The 15,098-nt window shown below is 35.8% G+C and overlaps 1 protein-coding gene across 1 annotated transcript in view; it reads right to left on the bottom strand.

Annotated features, from left to right (window-relative positions):
- Positions 1 to 2,596: 2,596 nt before the first annotated feature.
- KIF20B (kinesin family member 20B) overlaps positions 2,597 to 15,098 on the bottom strand; it is a 40,843-nt gene continuing 28,341 nt past the window's right edge. Inside the window, exons 26-34 of the mRNA XM_082052968.1 lie at positions 14,821 to 14,976; positions 13,608 to 13,772; positions 12,838 to 13,002; positions 10,844 to 10,966; positions 9,106 to 9,309; positions 6,739 to 6,816; positions 5,870 to 6,017; positions 4,172 to 4,314; positions 2,597 to 2,863 (exon numbers count right to left, since the gene is read on the bottom strand). Coding sequence (XP_081909094.1) covers positions 2,786 to 2,863; positions 4,172 to 4,314; positions 5,870 to 6,017; positions 6,739 to 6,816; positions 9,106 to 9,309; positions 10,844 to 10,966; positions 12,838 to 13,002; positions 13,608 to 13,772; positions 14,821 to 14,976 — 1,260 coding nt within the window. The 3' untranslated portion in view covers positions 2,597 to 2,785. The remainder of the gene's footprint in view (positions 2,864 to 4,171; positions 4,315 to 5,869; positions 6,018 to 6,738; positions 6,817 to 9,105; positions 9,310 to 10,843; positions 10,967 to 12,837; positions 13,003 to 13,607; positions 13,773 to 14,820; positions 14,977 to 15,098) is intronic.

The raw sequence follows: 15,098 nt of genomic DNA on the forward strand, positions 1-15,098 counted from the left end.
ACAGGAAATTTCATCTTAAATATCGGAAGTTTTCAATACACGAGGTTGTCCTATTTCAGATAGTTTCAGAAAGCAGATTTACTCAAATGGGTGGTATGGGGAGAGGTGTGCAGGGCTGGCACAACAGTGGAACTCACTGTTGCGAACCCAGGAGACTTTGTGGAACTTGAGTTCTCTTAAGGTATCAGCACTGTGCAACCCTCTTTCATATACGGAAGCTCTTATTCCCCAGTGATACATGCACCACACAACATTGTTTGGGTACAATATTCCTACAGCCAAGAAAGTTCTGAAGACCAAAAGGAAAATTTAAGTATTACAAATGTGCTTTCCATGTCAAAATACTGACCAAATTTCCATTAAGTGCCTCTTATCTTAGTCTTTGCTAGGTAAATAATGAGCTCTTCTCCATTAACGGACAAAAACTATTCTTTGCTCTGCTGATGAACCTTACACTAAGGTAAGAATAAAATAAAGAGGCATATTCATGCTCAGATTTTAGTTAGCTACAATACTTATCAGAAAGGTCTGAAGACAAAAGGGAAATGATGTCCTAAACCAGCTTTTTGCTTCATCCTGCGGAAGAGCTGAAGGAGGACAATACCAAGCTAGCCTTCAGTCTTGACCAGCAAAAAGTGTTTCCCATTACTTCCATAGAACTGAAAGTGAAGTGTGATAGCATCAAAAAACCTGCTTTCTTGGATTATCTTTTTTCCCTGTCATATCATACCCATGTTCTTCCTGCTCAGGAAATAACTGATAATCCTGACATAGTCAGAGGGTACACAAAGTATGACCCATGTGCAGAAATCACAATCCCTTTACCAAAGCAAAAGAAGCATGCTTCATTTCTGTATGTATTAAAAATCTGTAACCATGGAGTTTGATAGCCAAGCCTATACCTATGAATGAAGTTAATTCAGGATAGTGCTTGCAATTGCAAAGGCTACCCCTACAGGGGAAGGACAGTGAAATAGTCAAAATTTTGTGCATATCTAAAGCTACTCCAATCCTCAGAGTGTAATGTAAACACCCATTCAAATGACATCCAGAAAAACCAGGTTTTCATATAGCCTCCAAGTAGCTCAGCAACACTGATAAAATTCTAGTGAATACAAGAACTTAGAAAAATTGGCAATATGGATAGAAGTATGGTAGCATTCCTGAGTGTCATTAATGGCTTGACCTAGTTGAGAGATTCTACTTCCTAGTTAGTTGCACAGATAAATAAATAATTTACCAGAGTAATTGAAATAAACCATTAAATGCCTTGTCACTTATTATTTACCCACAAAACCAGAAAGAAGCATAAATTATTTGAAATTATGAAATTTTCTATTTGATAGGGAGAAGAAGAAACAATCAGCAATTTCGGAGATGTCAAATGGCAGAAGATATTTCTATTATTTTCCAAACATTTGAATAAATAAAGAAACCATACATACAACAATCAATTAATTCAGCATCCTTCCAAACCTGCATTTACCTTGTGAATGTTTTTTGGTTAGATAAAAGCTATCAGGCCATTTGATGATTTAATGATAAGTAATCAAACTGTCATTCAAGACAACACAATGGCATATGAATTTCACTGCAGGCAAGTGCAAGGTTATACACAACAGAAGGAACGATCCAGCTAAACAGGCATGTGCTGATAGCTTCTAAAATTAGCAGAAACTATTCAGAAAAAAAAGTTAAGGGTCAACATGAACAGCTGACTGAGAACATCTGCTAAAAATGTGAAAATACAGACAAGATGTCAAGAGAAAGACAGACATTTCAAGTGCTGTTCCATTGTTTAAGACTGTTAAATGACTTCAACTTGTATTTTAACTGTCTCCAGCTATGAGACTTCTGTAAAAAGAGCAACTTGTACCTACATGAAGTAAGAATCTTCACTGCTCTGCTCTTCTCTAGCCCTGAAAGAGATCAATCCAGATACCTGGACTAGAGATAGCAGAAAACAGAAGATCTGGGGAAGGGTAAAGGGGCTCAAAGTGCAAAATCCTTCCTGTGAAGAGATATTAAGTCATATCGCATTTATTTTTATTTAGAATTATCTGACCATCACCTGAATTTTACATTTTTCTATTAGAATGAAAAGAGGGAAGAAAGAATGTGGCAATACCAACCATGAGCTTATGAAGAGGAAATCTAAGTTTTCATTTGCAGAGACAGAAGATTAAGACAAAAAGCTGAAGCAATGGAAGAGCTGAGTGATTTGTGAATCAAGCTTACTGCCACTTGCAAGTTAGACAGAACAAAACATCAATCTTTCTTCGCTCAGGACAAGATATGGAAGACTATAGGCATACAACTCCATTTCACAGTCAGGAAACTAGACAAAACAGTGTAGGAATCTAATCTTAACAAGTCAGGATCTACAGAACTGAACCCTGCATTATCCTTAGGAAGAGATATTTCATGCTCAGACAATTTAATGGAGAACAGTAGAGAAAAGCATATCAGAGTTTGTTGCCACTAAACCGACTCTAATCGTTGTCCACATTTAAACTATAGTCACATAAAAAATTAAGGAAAACCTACTAAAAAAATCCACAAACCACACTAAACAAACAAAACATGCACAAAAAGATTCAGGCATAAGATTTCTTGAACAGTATTTCAGCTTTAATGGAGTCAGAACTGGAAGCCATCAGAACAATTCTGTACATCTATATACAGACTTTAGAGCCTGACTAAGTATTACTTCCTATATACAATGACCAAAATAACACAATGGAAATATGCCCTAACTAGGAAATACAAACATGCTTTTGCAAGGTTATTTAGCTGGTTTTGGTCGTAGCCGTCGCTTGATGATCAGATGATCACTTTCCTTCTCTTTTTGTTCTATGAGGACCTGTAAAAGACAATATTTCAAGAGTTACTCAGCATTTCTCCAGACACAAATGAGATGTACTTCTAGACCCATGTAATGAACAACTTTTTTTTTTTTTTTTTTAACCCCCAGAAGCTGTTTTCAGAATAAAATTTGCTTATTATCTTTTATTCTGAGGTTTCCAGTATAGAGAGACCATTTTAGTATGTCATAAGCAGAAACAAAGACTGGGAACATGCAACATCCTATTTTTGCTGAAACAAATATCGAAGTCCAAAGAAAAATGTGATCTGAAAGCATTATTACTTCTAAACTCTAACACTTATTTGATGAAGCAGGAAGTGTTCAGAAAACACATTCTTATCTTAAATTTCTTTAGCTTTCTCTGACTATCCTGGGATTCAGTCTTTCACTTTTCCTTTCACTTCCAAGCTTCTTAACTTTTTTTTCCTGCATCTTCCTTCCTGCAGAAAACATTTCAGTTTCTGACACATCCATTCATACAACATACAGAAAATTCAGCAGGATATTTCAGTATGGGCAAACATTCACCATAATGACAGGAAGAAAGGGCTGAATAGAAGAGATGCACATCTGACAAAGCCAGAGTACACTCAGCACTATAGTTCCTGTCAAAACCATAAAGTTGGATTTCAGAGACAATACATCAAGCTCTGGCCTATAAGACTTTTTATAGGCTTAGACAGGTCAACACAATTTAAGCACATTCAGCAGGCTATCTAAACTGAGCTTTGAAAAGTATGGATGTATCCAGAGACTAAAGTAACCCAAATATTAGCTGGGCATAGATGGAATCAGAAATTACTTTAGGTGCAGACTTGCCCTGCAAATTTAATTGTACACGTAGATCTTTATCTTTAGTGTTTCAATCATGCTGTTTCAAATTTATGGATCCCTTAATGGTGTCTATTTCTATTCTCCCTTTATGCTACACTTAAATGAACACCAACTACTGGAAAAAACAACTTAAGACTCAACTGCTATAGTATAGGAAAAAGTAATCCTTCACATACCATAACTAAGATATCTACAAATCCAAACTTAGATACCTCCACAACTGCTGTATCACCTATACAGTAATTCAGCAGTCAAACACATAGAAGAGGGGTGAGAAAAAGCAGAAAATTAAGTAAAACAGCAGGAAGAAGGAGGAATGGTTAGGTAGAATAAAAAATAAGTCAGTACTTTCAAGCTCTTCTGCAACTTGATTAAATCTTTGGGTTTATTCTGTCCCCTTAATAGTTTATTTTAAGTCAAGAGTACAGAAATACATTACAGTGGACAGAATGGTAACCTGTAATCACTTACTGAAGAAGCAGGAATATCTAGAGGGTAAGAAATGTCATTTGAATACAGCTTTCTCTTAGCTCGTCTTGGCTTGAGCTCATTTTTTTTGATGCCTTCTGCTTCTGCAGATTTGGGAGAGGTTATTGTCTCAATCAGCTTCTTTGCTAGAAGAAAAAAAATATTGTAAATCAATACCTCACACGTCTCAAAATTAATGAATAAAGCAAGCTTTATTAAAAAGTTTAAAAATGAAAGAGATGTAGTCTGCAGATATAGTCTAAAGTTTAAATATAAAAATTCATAAGTCCTACTTGACTACCAGTTTTTTATACCTGTAAAGTTTTCCATAGCTTCAGATGCAAAAGCTTAAAGGACACATTTAAATAGCACATTAAAAATCAGTTAGGATTCAGATTTCACTGGAAGTTAAACACCTCAACATGAGTTGAACAACAGACCTAAATTCTTTGTGCTGACAGAAGCACAGGGTAAATTTTCTTTATATACTTGTAAACTTTTATAAAACTAGTACTAGCTCAATAAAGAGATTATGATCTAGAAGGACAGAAGAAATCCTGAACAATGCTATGCCACACAAAAGAGGAAGAAAAAAAAGTTACAGGACATAGTAATAAAGGTTACAAACTAGAACTCATTTGCTCAAATTAAATATGTTCAGGGTGAAATTTTATGCAGTTTGACTTTGGCTTCTATTGATAATTATATGTTGTCTTTACGGAACCAATCTAACAAACCTGGAAAATTTTAAAAATCTCACTATCATCATCTAGACTGTCTTACAGCAGTTAACTAAGATGTACTCTGTAGCAAGTCAAATTTTCAAGCTGGTAGGGCCCTTCATTTTAACTGCCCACATTGAATAACTGACCTGGTTTTAACCAAACAAATAATAGCGTCTTTTAGAATTTAATACTGGTGATTCCTTGTGCACTCCGCTAGTTTTAATCTTTCTTTTAAAAACACTAACTCAGAGATCATGTCTTACTGTAGGAAAGAATAAAAATATGTTTTCCAGTAGACAGTCCTAGCAGTTATTCTTCCCAAGACTATGCTTAAACTTAATGAAATCCATTAATAGCTCTATAATCCATAAATATTGAAGTCATCCAAATATTTTCACAAGACATGGTCTCTCAGATTCTAGAGAACTAATATTCCCCTCCCACATACATACATACATGAAAAAAGTCAATAGTGTTTCCACAGAAACAAAGTGGGGCAAGGGGAAAGAGGGATTGCTTATAGAACAAGGTAAGATTTGGAGCTTAGATTCAGCTTTGATTTTTTTTTTTTTAAAGCAGCAGGGCAAGCTTCTGAAATTGCCTTTAACTATTTTACTGTAAGCAAGAACAAAGTGACTCAGACATTTTGAGCTTAACAGTTATAATTGCTTTTATGATAAATTTATATGCACATATTCTATGCTGCACCTTTTCATTCCACCCAGTTTACCTTTTGCACTTATCCTACATTTTAGAACCAAGTGGTCCTTGCAATCAAGACAGTCTTTTCTACTCTGCAAGATTCAATATAGTAGGCCCTGGTTCAGAATCCATTATTTCATAAACAAAAGAACAACTCAATGCAGCAGACATGTCCTTCAACAACATATACATTAATCGATTAAAGTGGAAAAAAAAAAAGCCATTCCACAATAACCAGAGAACATGAAATAAGCCTTATTTATTCTGTACAAACCTTTAGAGTGAATAACAGTAGGAGAACTTTGAAAAAAATCTCCAATTTTTTGTAGTCTTCCATCTTTCTTTTTAGATGACTTTTTACCTGAAGAAGATTCTTGCTTTTTTAAGGGCCTTTCTTTTCCCAATGACTGTGTAGTAGACATCTGTACAGAAATACAAGATCACTGTTTAAGTTCAAAATTGACTTCAGGTTTAATTCCGTTTTGTTTGACTTCAATATTATTTTCAAGCTGGCATTTTGAGCTTTGCTACTGACAACTCTGTTCATCATACTAATGATAATACTACAATAAGCAATGTAGACAAACTCCTTTCATACCCTGAAGTAAAAAAGTTTCACAGAATACATGTAAGGGCATGAGTCATATATGAAACAAAAACTTTCTTTAAAAAAAAAAAAAAGTAGATTCAAAATTATAGAGTATTTCATTAGACAAATGGTTCTAGTCATAAGTAAACCAGGAGGAAACTGAAACCCTTTGAACCTGACCAGATTACTACTAAGGCGTAAAATCATATTTTTATAATTGTCATGCATGCAGATGACATGAAGCTTAGTTTTACTTTGAAGGTATTGTCTCTAACATCACATATACTAATAGTATGTTCAAATTAGTCTTCATAACTATTCAATACGCAACATCCCTTTGAATCATTGTACACTGCAGCTAGTACATGTTCTTGGCAAACACAAAATCGCCCTCTTTGATTAGCTCTTAGTTTAGTAGGAAGAAAACCTAAGTGTTTAAGAATCTTATTCAAATACATAGACAATATTTTGCTATATAAGAATGTTTGCTCCTTTCACAAGTCCACTTTTCTAGAAGACGCCAAACTAGCTTCAAAAATAGAACAAAACCAAACCATTTTCGTGTTGCTTGTAGAAGGCGAATTAGTCATAGCAGGTTTTGCATTTTTCTTGTTCTCATTTTTCACAAAATCCTAAGAAAATAAATATGGCAAATTTTAACTAGGATTCTTCTGGAAAAAACAACAATTATTTATATTACAGAAGCAGCCACTGTTTAAATGCTATGACTAAAAGCAGGGAGGCAATGGCTAATACTGGATAGAGGTAACTATTGAAATGTAAATTAAACGCTAAAACTTGTGGAAGGGAACTAGAAATACCAGTAGTCAAACCATTCTGACATTCACCATTTTCTTCTCTCCATTGTTTCCTGTACTTTTGCCTTGAAGAGGTTTGACAAGTGAACACTCCAATTGAAATTACCTCAATAAATCTAAATGTAAATTCAGATTCATAGTAACAAGGATAAAAACAGGTTTGTAGCATAGTATCATTGTTAAGCTGTCATTAAGACATCATCTATCTTGTGAAGTAGTGCCAAGAGATTTCAGATAACCGATAGCCATACTGACTGATAACAGTATCAGAAAACAGGAAGAGGATTTTGTTCATGGTTTAATTAGAAGGTAGTCTCTGCAAAATATTTGGGTTTGTTTCTTTAACCAGGAAAAAAAAAAAAAAAAAAAAAAGGATTTTGTTTTACTGTTAAAAAATTGAGATGAATACTACAAATACTACCAGGTTATTTGAGCACCACAGGATTCCCCTCAGTCCTTAGTTTTAGGGCCACCAATGCACTTTTCAGCTTTAGGAAATTTAAAAAACAAATTGTATCTTCAGGAGACTTGTTACAATTTAAGATATCGAATCATTTTACAATCTATTTCTGTTTGGCATACGTAGCATGAAAACAACATTTAAGAGTAACATTCAGGTGAATAAAACAGCAATAAGATACTTTTAAATTTAGTTTCATGTTATTGAAAAGTTACTTAGCTAGATGTTATCCTATAGGGCTATGAATATGGACTGCTACATTATAAAAGGATTTACATGGATTGGTAAAACAGTCTTTTCTAGAAACATGGATAACTACTTCAGATGAAATATATTCATCTGTAGACAAGGTTCAGTATTTTTTCAATGCTTTCAGAAGGGTGTTTATTTTTACACCTATTTTTCCAGCAGCCTGAGAGAACACTACTCTAGAAGAAAACTGGTTCAAAACACAAGAAGTTCATAATAAATCAACTCTGGACATGATTTCAAAGTGTTGAACTCCAAACAAATAAACAGCTTTTAACAGTTACTTTTGCAATCTAAGTTCAACAAAATGAGTTTACTGAAATACTGATGAACACTAATCACTGAAGTGATTATTTCCATTAACTATTTTACTAAGACATTTAAAAAAATATATATATATATATCACTTGGGAATGCTTGAATGAGAAATGCTAAAAGAAAAAAAAAAATCAGATAGTTCACGCTCTGAGACAAGCTCACTAGATCACTTACACCTAGCCAAATCACCCCCCTCATCTTCACCTGCCAGATTCTAAAGTTCTTCGAAGTATAAGGCTCCTAAACCCCACAAGGAAGATTGCAAGTATGTAAGACCACATTGTGGTGGTGCCTTAAGGTTCCATGGCCTTTGTAAGTGTCTGGGAGACAGCTGTGTTGGTGCTAATACTGATACAAGGGAGAGGAACATGTAGTTCAGGTAGGACCAGTGAAGATTTTTACCACCTTGGACTGCTGTGGCACATTAGTCTCACATGTAACACCACAGCACATTAAAAAGGCTGGAGCATATAACCTAGCAGAGCATTTAACCTAGTGGAGCTAAGGGAATTAAAGTGGAATTAAGGTCTACAGAAAACAGGGAGATTCAGGTACTGTACAATTAGTTCTGTATAGTCCCTCTAAGTACAAAAAATTCAAAGAAAACACAGGCTGGAGAAATGAAGTCAAAGGAAGTGGTCTTGAAACTCTGAAATGCATTAAGCCCAGGGGCTTAATTTGTAATTGCCTATTGGAAGAGATTATAATTGATACCAATGATTACCTATACAAAAAAGACCCAGTTCTATAAAACTGGTCTGTAATCCCACAGATTGGAGCTGGAGACAAGAGCAAATGGTACCAGCATGGAGAGAGAAATATATAGAAGGTAAATAGAAAGTGCAAATCTGAGACAAGGGGCCAGAGTCTGAATAAATTGAAGTCAATGACCTCATTCACCACAGGAGAGAGATCCACCACTTCTCGGGGAAGGGACAAAGTAGCTTAAATACACCCTAGACATATCCTTAGGATCTCGGTGAGAATCAGAAGATAAATATATGATTTTAGCAAATTATCAGGATAATACACTGAAAAATTGCACAACATATTTCATCAGTTGGTCTAGGTCATACCTCATCCATCTCTTCACTCTTCCTTTTCTTTCTTGGCTTGAGCATTTTAACGGTAACTGGTAAGGTGCTGCCCTGGTGCTTCACCTCCATCTTATTGGGTTGCAGAGGTGTGAACTGGATTTCCATCTCTGGCTTTGGGAACCGACTAGTTTTCCCATTCTCTGTGGACACTTCAGAAGAGTCAAGGACAATTTCCGAATGGTCCTGCAAATATATGGAAATTTTAAGAAAATAAGTTTTAAAATAACTATGAATTAAAAAAAAAACTAGAATACATATCCCTCCCCAGTGGATTTCAAAGTAAGCATTCCACTTTCCAGCTGTTAGCTTTCACAACACTTAATAGAATTGAAGAATTCTACTTCAACTATAGTAGAGTTTAACTCTTATTTTCTAAACCTTTTTTGTTAAATTTTAAAAAGTTAACATTTCTATCTACAATCACAGAAGATTTCCTTGCTGAATTCAGCCTCATACTTCACTTCCAAATCATTTTTCTCAAGGGCAGAGATAGCTAGTCACAATTTTCACAGCTAGAATCGGCATGATTTCCTTCATCTTATCTCTGCTGCTCCTCAGGAACTAGGAAGCAATAGGAGCTTTTGAAAGAAAAGGATAATCTTTCTCTATCTTTAGGGAGCTTTCCCTTCCTCTTCTACATTAGAGAAGTTAATTGTATAGAGTAACAAGGTCCAACGGGCAATCAACAAGCCAAATTCAACTTATGAGAGACTTCTACATCACTATTGGTTTTCTGGAAGAAGAACAGACATTCAGGCACCACAACTAGCTGAAGGCCTTCTCTTGTACCTGCTTACAGCCAAAATTCAAGAACTGCAGAGTGAGGGTGAGATGGAAAGGTCAGGTCACATATCTCCCCTTCCCCAGCAGCACTTACCTTCCACCATCCACCCAACCCTGTTTTTCTTCAAAAAAACAGCAAGAAAGACCTGTGGTCTCCCTGGCTCTTGCATCTCTGTGGCAGCAGTTCCATTGCTGGCTAGCACACAAAAATGAATTCAGCAGCTGTTTGAACAAAACATTGGAGATGGGCTGCTGGGGTTGATGATGGTGAGAAGTGACAGGTGGCTGCTACTCCTGCTGCTGGTAGGGTCCCAAACACACCAGCTGCTTCTTATGCTGGTTCACCCTGAAGTATACCTTTCTCCTCTCTAAATGGGAAGTGATCAAAACTCATGGAAAGGCAAAAGGTAGCCACCTTCTTCAACAGGCTCTGCTGGGATTTTTGGTGGGAATACCAGCACCACTGCCTTTCTAAGAACAGAGTTAGCTAATAAACACATTTATAACTGCTATTTCATGAAAGAGTTAGCAAGCTACAAGTTACATAGGAATGGTTAGTATCATTAGGTAACAAAGCTACAGACAGGAATCCTGCAGTGGAAGAAAGCAATTTTGCCCTGCTATTGCTCATTCTTTTAAGATTTTTTTTTTCAGGTGACTTATCTAATAATCAGCCACTTCATAAGAATTGGTGAGAGGTAAGTTTTCAAGAGAACACAGTTGAAGTCAGATATAATTGCTCACATGATTAAGATACATAGCTTTAATTTCTAGCAAAAGCCACTAAATCAAATGACCTGATCACCAGGAAAGGGATTTCCAGAATAAAACTTTAGAATTCTTTAGGCAACAGGCCACATTTTCTTCTCTATTCTGTATTTAGCAAATTGAATACAATTGCATAGAATTTTCAAATTTAAAGTTTTATACCAACCTCACTTAAAGAAGAGACACCGCTAGAACATTGAGGTAATGAGCAATTCTCTTTAGCTTCATCCTCTCCCACTGGAATTGTTCGTCCAACTATAGGATTAGTCTTGCTTCTTTTTTCCATAACCTGTAAATATTTAGAATGATTAGAGATTACGATGGACTGTTGAGTTTTCTAAATTTACAATATAAAAGCTGAAGCACAGACAGCTAATGAACACCTGGGCTGAAAGACAACACATGTTTAAGTCAGTAATATCTATTGACAGTGTAATCATAAGATGTGATCTATTGTTTCTCACTATTATAGTTCAATGTTCTGTCTCCAAGTGTGGCAAAGGTAAATGCTATTTAGGGATAACACATGTGATCCTGGCCACCTTGTCATCTGTTCCCTCCATACTCTCCCAGCACTCTTGGTTGTTGCATTGGAAGTATCAGAGAGTACACCTCTGCCTAATTCTCAAAGTATCCATTTACAAATGCATTTCTGGATTTCTGCTACAGATTTTTCTAATTGCCAATGACAGTGCCTGATTCTACCACCTCCAGAAAATCACTAGCTGCTTCCTATTGGAGTATGTTATTTTAACTGTTTTAAAATTAACTCTCCTATTAGCTTCATCATTAGCTGGCCAGTTCTTGCAGGATTTTAGGAAGGACAGTTCTGCCTTCTGCTTACCCACCACAAGCATGATTTTGTAAGGCTCAGCCCCATAGTCCTCTGGTGGCCTTAACATCTCCTAGTCAGAGTGCTGGCTTCTTAGCCTCTCCCTCGCAAGGCAGGAGACACATACCAACCTTAATCACCTTAGTTTTTCTTCTTTATCTCCAATATGTCTTTCCTGAGAACTATTTGATTTCCCCCAAAACTTCACCCTATTCGCTTCAACACTACCCTAACAGTTTCTCACATGATAATCCGGTTAGCAGCCACTCCTTACTCATAAAAAGTATTTTGCTACTGGCTTGAAGTAAGTACTTCAGCACCAGCTTTTCACAATGATTCTCTATAACTGATTTTAGAGCGAAAACAACTAATTTTATGGTGCTCTCTTAGCTGCTATTACAAAGCTGTATAAAGCTGTAACCCTTCTGAGAGGTATTCCACTCTCCCTCATACATCCCAAGATTTATCTATACAACATTAATTGAATTGATGAAGCAGCAAGAAAATAGCCTGTCTTATTTGGCAGCAGGCTAGAAAGAGATTAAGAGGTGCATTTTGTCAAACAGTCCAGTACTGCAACAAGAGAGGAGAATCACATCTTCTAGCAGCCAGGGGAGGGACTGCTAGGCAATATATGTTCAGTTCTATTCATTAGTAATGAGCAATTAAGCCACATAGCATTAATTCAGTTTAGCAGGAGAACTCTCTCATTAAATACTGTACATGCAGTACGCAAGGGTTCAGTCAGAATCAAGAGTCTCAGTACAGTTGCAAGTCTTAAGTTTTGTTCAGGAAATATGCGAAGTTGATCTTTTCTTTATGTAAACTGCAAAGACTGTTTTGCTTTTGTTTTAAGTGGGATGCAAGACACCTTTTTTCCTGCGTATCCCCATATGGGCTAGCAGCTCTAATTACAGAATCATCTCTATTACCACACTATAGGTGATATATGAAAGTTGTTTGAGCCAAAATCCCCTTAACACTGATATAACCAAACTGAGATGACACTACAAATAGTATGTCTTCAGATCTCTAGAACCTGGATTAGTTAACTAGTTTTTCCCTCAGGTATAAAAGTTCTATAATGCAGAAGGAGGTGGTATTCTCTTACCTCAAGTACTTGTTTGTTTCCCTGAGAACAAGCATGTGAGGGGGAAAGGGAAAGAATGAACAAGAACTCAGAACTGAAGGTAAAGTGTGAAAAACCACAAAAAGTAACTTTTGAGAGATTCCCCATGTTGCTGAAATATATACTAAGAAAACAAAACAAAACAAGTTATTAACAACATATAATTAGTACATACTTTCTAGAAATATAACAAACATACCTCTTTGTTTACAGACTGCTCTATTTTATCTTGTCCTTTTTCAGGTAAAGGTACTTTTGCCAAAGATTGAAGACTTTCATGGCTAATGCATTGTTTCAATTCCTTTATAACATCATCTTTCTCAGACAGCTGTTTTTTTAGTTCTTCTAGATCAATTTCCTTATCCTAATAAACATAGCAAAAATAGCCGCAAATTGCAGGATTGAGAAAAGAAATTAACAAATAACATCATTATGATTACTTGGGAACATAAGTTTTGGAATTGCAGGCTAAAACAGTCAGCTATCCAACAAAGTCCATTTCATGTAAGAGTGGCCACTATTTAAGGTCAAGTCATATAATAGCCTAGGAAGACATAATGCTACATTTTTATTTTACTTATGTAGAGTTATAAATTCACCTCCTATTTGTTCATTAAGTCCTTTGTGCTGTGGAAAAGGCAGCAAATGTGACAGTTGTTTTAGATTTCTAGTTCAAGTTTGCAAACAAAGGATCAAATAGACTTGAGTGTTTATTTGAACTACAAATATTTTGAAACCTTAGTTACTGTTACATATTCAGTTTCAAAACAATATAAAGCTTTAAAAAAAGCTGCAAATGGTTTCAATATGATGGTGTTTATGAACAAAAAATAAAGCCAAAATGCAGAGCAAGGATAGTGTTTTGCAGAACTAGTGGATATACCCCCCGAAAACAAAACAAACAACAACAAAAGAAAACCCAACAACAAAACACAGAGGAATGAGAGAGAGAATTCCTGAATCCTTTACCTTTAGCACAGCCTGCTTCAGTTCTGCTATTTCTTTATCTTTTTCTGTAGTTTTAGAAGCCAAAGTCCTGAGCTGTACTTCCAAAGCTTCTACTAATTTATCTCTTTCGTCACGCCACTTTTGAAGATTGCTGTCCTTTTCTACCAGCTGTGCAGCAAGTCTTTCCTAAATGGGGAAAAATAGTTTAGAAACAAAGCCCACTTCTACACACTATCTGAACTGTTCTGATAATTTAGTTTTGTGTAGTTAGTATTTTATGGCTTAAATAAACTCAAGAGCGTATATACATCTTAAAAAGCACAAATAGAACTAGTTTCACTATAAATACGCAAAAGTAAACAGCAAATCATCCTTCACTTAGCAAGTCCATATCTATATTTATAATCTTTATGAAGATAATTTTTTGTAAGAACTACCACTCCTGTTTGCTCACTTTGTAATTTTATTACTAACAAGTCTCAGGCAAATAAAGTCACAGACAAAGTGAAAGTAGTCCTAAGATCCTAACACCCTCTTGTACTGATTGCAGGTCCAGAAAGTCGTTGCTAACGACTTCTAGCTGCAAATATAGTTTTAGATTGTACAGATTCGTGTAATCACTTAATATGCTTAAGAAATTACAACCTTGACACAGTCCAGTGAACAGGCAAGGTATCCACCTTGTTATTAACTGTTGGTCACTCTACTCTCAAAGTGACACAGGAGCAAAACCACCAGAATTCAGACCAAGTATTTCTACTCTATATCTGCAAACTAATTTCTTTTTTGGTCAACTTCTGCTTGTTTTTTCTGTTCCTTCTAAATCAGCATAGTCTTCCTGCCCCACCTCCACCTCAGAAAAGCCAAGCAACAAATCTTGTTTTTCAAAGTATGTTTTCTTAGCTTCATTAAGTGGCAATTTCAGTGTAGGTTACTTATTGGTGTTTTACACACAAGATGAAGCTTGAAGAATTCATACTGAGGCGGTGGTGATTGGAAAGGAAAACACATGTCAGCTTCCATTACGTACTAAACTTTTTTCATTTTGTGACCCTCCAATTCTTCCTTTTTCATATTGAGAAGATCTCATCTAGGCTTTGCTAATGCGATAAGGTGAGGTGACTTTGACAAAGGTCAGCTACCCTCAAATGCCTACACTTATCACTTGACATGAGATTTGCTCTGTACTGAAGACTTAAACTAGAGGCCTCTTCTGAGGCCTCCAGTCACTTACAATTTCTGCTTGTTGGTCTACATGACGTTCTCTGTCCTCCGCAAATTTTCTCATTTCTCTGTTGCGATGGCTCTCAGCTTCCTTTACTTGATTTATGAGTCCCATTTTTTCTTCCAGCCACTTCTTTCTATCAGTTAGATACTTTGCCTCATTTTCCTATTTTATTTAAACAGAATAATAAGTAGAGATTAAACAAAAAAAGTCTTAAAATCCAAATTACTATTAAATGGATTCATTTCAGGTAACAGAAATACTAGCACAGTTTTACTCCAGCGTAT

Source organism: Streptopelia decaocto, assembly GCF_964273445.1.
Source record: "Streptopelia decaocto genome assembly, chromosome: 5".
In the NCBI taxonomy this organism is placed as follows: Eukaryota; Metazoa; Chordata; class Aves; order Columbiformes; family Columbidae; genus Streptopelia; species Streptopelia decaocto.